The 6110-nt window shown below is 34.8% G+C and overlaps 1 protein-coding gene across 3 annotated transcripts; it reads left to right on the top strand.

The window, feature by feature from the left end:
* The first annotated feature begins 1158 nt into the window (after positions 1-1158).
* LOC132068541 (F-box protein At5g07610-like) lies at positions 1159-5463 on the top strand. 3 transcript variants are annotated; one of them, XR_009417436.1, is made up of 3 exons: positions 1753-3003; positions 3756-4859; positions 4931-5463. XR_009417436.1 is itself a non-coding variant. In XM_059462161.1 (2 exons), exon 2 carries the CDS (start codon positions 2349-2351, stop codon positions 3558-3560), a length of 1212 nt encoding a protein of 403 aa, XP_059318144.1. In that variant the 5' UTR covers positions 1159-1236; positions 2166-2348; the 3' UTR covers positions 3561-3663. The 3 variants fall into 3 exon arrangements, 2 of the variants coding, with proteins under 2 accessions (XP_059318144.1, XP_059318145.1); XM_059462161.1 differs by lacking the exons at positions 3756-4859; positions 4931-5463 and adding an exon at positions 1159-1236 and having other exon boundaries at positions 2166-3663; XM_059462162.1 differs by having other exon boundaries at positions 3756-5463.
* The last annotated feature ends 647 nt before the right edge of the window (positions 5464-6110 follow it).

Genomic DNA, 6110 nt, shown 5'->3' with positions numbered 1-6110 from the left:
ACTATTTACAATGCCTACAACTATTTTTTTAATTTACAAAATCTACAAAATATACCCTATAAATGATAAAAGGAAAAAATCTTTAGATATGGTCAATTTAGTATAAATATGGTAACAAATTTATACAGGTTATATTTTTTCCTTAATTTATCCCTACAAATTCTCCTTTCCTACCTATCATTAATAATAGAATTAATAATATGATGAAGGCAATAATATTAAGTATAAGTGACATAAATAATATACATAAATTTTTAGATGTGATCAATTTAGTATAAATATGGTAACCAATTTATATAGGTTATATTTTTTCCTTTATTTGTCCCTACAAATTCTCCTTTCCTACCTATCATTAATAATATGATGACGACAATAATATTTAGTATAATTGACATAAATAATATACATAAATCTTTAGATACAGTCAATTTAGTATAAATATGGTAACCAATTTATACAGGTTATATTTTTTCCTTTATTTGTCCCGATAAATTCTCTTTTCCTACCTACCATTAATAATATGATGAAGGCAATAATATTAAGTATACTTAACATAAACAATATACATATACCATGTATACTAAACATGTACCTTTAAGTCATCTTTTGAAGATTTTTCCACTTTCCCCTTGAATTTAGCCTTCAAATGTTAATATAACATATATTGAAAATAATGTACTACATGCTATATTTATGCATATATGTGCATGAGTGCATCGATATACTATATACCATATCCAGGTATATTTTCATGTACTTCTCTTATACCATATACCATATCAGGTATATTTTCATGTACTTTTTTATACCATATACCATATCTTAAAAAAAAAGAATAAAGAGGAGGAAATGAAAGAAAAAAAATATTTTTAAAACGGTTTGAAAGAAAGAGAAAGTAAAAAGTTAATATATGCATTAATGGTAGTAACTCTTAATATTGAGTATTATTGATATTTTAAGAATGTAAGAAGTTATATTTTTATAATTAAAAAGTTAAATTTTTGAATAAATTGTATTTATATAATTTTTATAAAGTTGTTGTAATTTTTTTAATTACCATTTTAAAAAGTTGTATTTGTGTGAGTTTTACCTCTTCGGAACCAGTGGGGCTGATTTAAGACTTTACAAATATAGAGAAACACACCATACACTAATTTCCAACTTTTGTTGCTTCAAATTCGAATATGGGTATTTTGGGACGAAATCAACACCACCATACACTAATTTCCAACACAGGTGTGGAACCCTAATTTTTTTTCCTGATTTGTTCGTAGTTTGGTGCATTTGTATGTTTCTTTTTTAAGATTTGATTTGTAGTTTAGTCTAGTTTTAATTATTGTTTTTTATATGATTTGCATTTTTTCCTTATATCCTAGATTGTTCATCATAGTTAATGGTCTTAAATCAAATTCAGTTTTCATTCGGAATGAACTCTTCGTTTCCCTCAGGGTTTTTCTGTTTAATTTCTGTTTAAACAGTATTTTTGGACAGATTTTGGGGGTTTTTCTATTAACTAAAAAAAGAAATTACACACTGAATGCAGAAAATCAAATGAACCATCTAAACAGCTGTGAATCCATGGCATAATATTTGAAGAAGAGAGAGAGAGAGAGTAAGGACCCGTTTGGCCATGAGAATTATTCACTTTTTTCCGATTTTTTTTTCACTTTATTTGAAAATCAGCGTTTTACTATGAAAATTCCATTCCAAATACAACTTCAAGTTGTATTTGGAAAGCGCCTAAAATCCTGTTTTCATTTTTTTTCCCCCCCCTTTTAGTACATTCAAACAACCAATTATTCTTTGCAAAAACTATAACTAAACACAACTTCATAATTCCAAATAAAGTGAAAAATATCTGGTTTCTATGGCCAAACGCCTACTAAGATTAGGGAAGAAGATAGATGAGAGAGGAGAGAGAAACATAATTGGGGAAGAAGAACGTTAAAGAGGAGGAAGTTGTTACCAATTGTTCAATGCCTTCTCCAGAAAGTAGTTATAGGATCCCTTGCGCAAAGACAACCCTTGAACCTCATTACCTCTAATTTGATCTTATGTGTCCACGTGTTATAATTCTGTGCTTCATCTACTCTTGTTTATTTAGCTCATTTTTGGGTTAACACTTGAGCTCATTACATTTTCGTCTTTGATGGCTAAAACTGCAGGAGGTGGATTTGGCAAATAAAGACAGAAAAATCGACCCTTCATTTTCTGTAATCTTGCGAAGCAGGATCAGAACACATACTTGAGCATAACTCTTTAACGCTTCTGATGTGAATATTGAGGGTTCCTTGTTGGAATTTATAAGTATTTGGTAAGCTTGAAAGGAACTTTGTGAGTGAAGAGCTATGGCTTCATATAAATGTGCCAAGAAGTCTCATAAAACCGCTACAGTTGAACAAGAAGTGTGTCGTATTGCAAAAGAAATTGAAGGCAATGATGATCTTGTAACCAAGATTCTACTCTTCCTCCCAGCAAGACCTCTGTTTAGGTTCAAACTTGTTTCCAAACGTTGGATGTCCCTCATTTCTGATCCCTATTTTTCTTCCCTTTGGAGCCCTGAACCCTCCCCAATTGCACTGATTCTACAGGTGTTGTCTCGTCCCAAAGACCCTTGTTGTATTTCCCTCAAAGATGAAGCAATAACTGTGATCCATCGTGGAGTCATTGATTTTGTCAAAGACGATCCCAGTGATTGTGTCGAAATTTTGAATTCCTGTGGTGGTTTAATTGTTTGTCACCGTCTGAAACAAATAGTAGGTAAAGCGAAATGGATCAACGAGTACATTGTCTGTAACCCAACTACAAAGCAATTTACTACTCTTCCAAAACCAATTATGACTTCATTTGACATGACTTTGGCCTTTGATCATTCAATATCTCCTCATTACAAAGTTATTAATGTTAGCCTTTTCCATATTGAGATATACTCTTCAGAGACAAACTCGTGGAAGCAATGTCGAGCTCAGTTTCCAAAACCATTTCAAAGCCCACACGTTTATGGTAAGGGAGTTTTCTTCAATGGAGCAATCTTTTGGACATTAATGTCGTTACGTAGCTTTTATTATTTTGATATTGATGATGCCGAAGTTCTTCACTCTCATCCAATGCCAAAAATGGATATAAAATACTACTTTGGATGTGTAGATGAGCATTTATATCTTGTTGGCTCCTCAGTAAGTGAGTGGCCTCAACTTGACATCTTTGAATTGGGACATGACTACTCATCTTGGAGCCTAAAGTATCGCATTGATCTTCATGGAGTTGCAGGTGTTAAACAAACGGTTTATAGTACTAGAGATTTTTTTTCTCTTAAATTTTCTGTCTTTTCTGTTGTGACAAGAAAAGAAGGGAATAATCAGGAACCATATTTGGTCTTCTACATACCAGGCCAACTTATATTGGTTAGCTTTAAAGATAATCATTGCAGCAAGCTACGCAAGGTGCCAGTATATGCTTCTGCTGAGATGCTGCGATCATTCAATGGTATAAAGAGAGATTATCATCTCATTGAGAACCCATTCTGGATAGGAAATAAACTGAGTAGCATAGGCCTATAGTTATATAGGAAATGTGTGACAATTTTTGTTACTCGATCATGTGTGAAATCATTCAGAATTTAGCACTTCAGGGTGTACAATCTTTGTTTTAAGCCTTCTTTCATCTTTTTTTCTTCTTTCTACCGAAGGCTGCAATAGTAACTTTGAGTCAAATTAATTTGCATAAGATGCTGGTCACCTTTTTATTTCTTGAAGGTCACGATAGAAGGTTGAAACTCAAGGCTTGAGGGGAATGAAATCCATCTTTGCTTTCAAAGTTTCTTAACAAAGGTTGTGGAAACAATTTTTGAAATGTGCGAAACCTCCAATATATGCTTCAGCTGAAAGTTCCAAGCTCGAGTAACACAAGCCCTCTGACAAGAGGTAAAACATTATCAGAAGGAAACTAAAAGGAAATGGTGAGTGTTATCCGAAACTATATATGCGACATCTGTGCCTACAAGCGTATTATACAAAATTTGAAATACTTGCAGTATTGACAACATTCAAATACCTCATATTTTTTAATGAGGTGTCTGACTTGTATTTGTAGTCCCAATTCAATTCCTCTGCTATGCAGGAATTTGCACATAATCCCCTTTCTAGCTGATAGCTTAATATAGGTGACAACACAAACAGAAAATTCTGTTACATCATAGATAAGATCAACTCTGATCCCCGTTATTCTAATAAAACAAACATGGAATCACCAGGTAATGAGTTTGTAAATTGATCTGCAATGGTTAGAGATAGGGTCTGCAAGTATTACAAGGCTTGACACCACGCTGTTTGTGCTTTGATTTTGCAACATCATATCCTCTCCTTGAAATTTTTGCCAATAACATCATAGGAGAAGATTATATTCTGCCTTGGCTGATACCATGAGCTGAGTTGCCCTTCTCCATTGGTATCAATGACGCAAACTTTATGAAGTTCAAAATCACTTGCGTCTCCTACAATGTCCCTACTATTTACTAAGTAGGCGAGTTGTTACGGCAATACAATTTAGCACTGTTTATAATAGTATACCACTACCTACTCAGATGGCGAAGCAAGGGTTGGCACAGCAACAAACCATATGTGGGACTGAGAGCCATGAAGTGGCTAAGTTGGATAAGATGCAGATGCATTTTGTATTGGTATAAGGTTTGCAAGACAGGGAAAACATGAATTCGTCATTTATGTTAGCCCATATAATGATTGAGACAAGCTCCGTGTAATTTGTACCTTTTGCTGCCTCATAGCATAGCTTTGGGTTTCATAAATCTATGGCTGATCCTTCTCTTCTCACACATTCAGGTGTCTCCTCAATTTTTATGGGTGCGTATATATGTTAATGATGTATTTGTTATGGTAAAACCCACTTGCTGAAATTCATATGCTGAATATAGGGCATTTGCAAGATTACATTCACCTAGTGCAAGTATATGTTGGAAATTGTGACAGTGTTGCTGATGCAAAGGCTGCAGCTACGCCAGTCTATGTTGCTCGGACTGTTCAAAGTGCTACCAGGTGTGTGTCGGATCCTCCAAAAGTAGTGTGTTTACACGGGTGCTACATCATTTTTGGAAAGTTCGAGCAACATAGGCGCCAATGAAACAAAAGCACCGAATTAAGCCCATTCTGGACCTAAGCCATCTTGGAAATGTCTGCAGAAGTGCAATGCAGGATCTGCTGGCTTCAGTAACTAACGGTTCTGGCTATCCTTCATTTTCGCCTGTTCATCCTTTGGATGATTTTTAATAATAGTGTCTTTGAGATGTAAGTCTGCCAATGGTTTCTGAAGGCCCAGTGGAGTAGCTTCTCTTAATTGACCTCATTTTGTGGTTTCTGAAGGTCCAGTGGAGTAGCTTCTCTTAATTGACCTCATTTTGGTTCAACGGGGAAACGGTATGAAGAAAGAGAGACAGAGAGAGTTCATATACTACCCAAAAGATACAATTGTACAATGGTCAATGTTGCTATCCACAAAGAGAGCAGGATTACTATCTCTGTAACCCAACCCAACCCTACTAGGAAGCAGTTAACTACTCTTTCAAGCTCGTATAAGCTTTCACTAGATGACCATTCAATGTCTCATCTGATCACTAGAACGTTATTAGTGTTGGCATTTGCTGGAAACAAACTTACCAGATAGAGTTATACACTTCAGAGGCAACCACGAGCTCCGGTGCCAAACCCATATTTGAGCTTCTTGAATTATGATGGAACTTAAATGGAGCAATATTTTGGACATCACGCTGGCCGGAAAGTTTATTAGTACTTTCATATTCCATGTGCATTACCTCAATTGTTTAACAGTAGTGGTTGTCCTGCAGATTTTTATGTTCTACAATTTGGATTGCTTTCTATTGTGGCAGGAGAAGGGAATATGGAACAATGCTTGCCTCTCTACGTACCGGGCTATATTTCTTGATCTGGGGTGGATATAGAGGGTAATTTATGGCTTCATCAGAGCCCAGTAGTTCTGGCTTGGATCTTATATGTGTTGAAAAATTACCGGATAAGTAAAAATAATTGATTTTTAACCTAGTAAATCAAATTAACCATGGTAGAATCGTGAACTCGAAT

The sequence above is a fragment of the Lycium ferocissimum genome, chromosome 8 (genome assembly GCF_029784015.1).
Source record: "Lycium ferocissimum isolate CSIRO_LF1 chromosome 8, AGI_CSIRO_Lferr_CH_V1, whole genome shotgun sequence".
Lineage (NCBI taxonomy): Eukaryota > Viridiplantae > Streptophyta > Magnoliopsida > Solanales > Solanaceae > Lycium > Lycium ferocissimum.
Note: the sequence above shows the minus strand (reverse complement) of the source record. Positions and strands in the feature narration are given on the sequence as shown.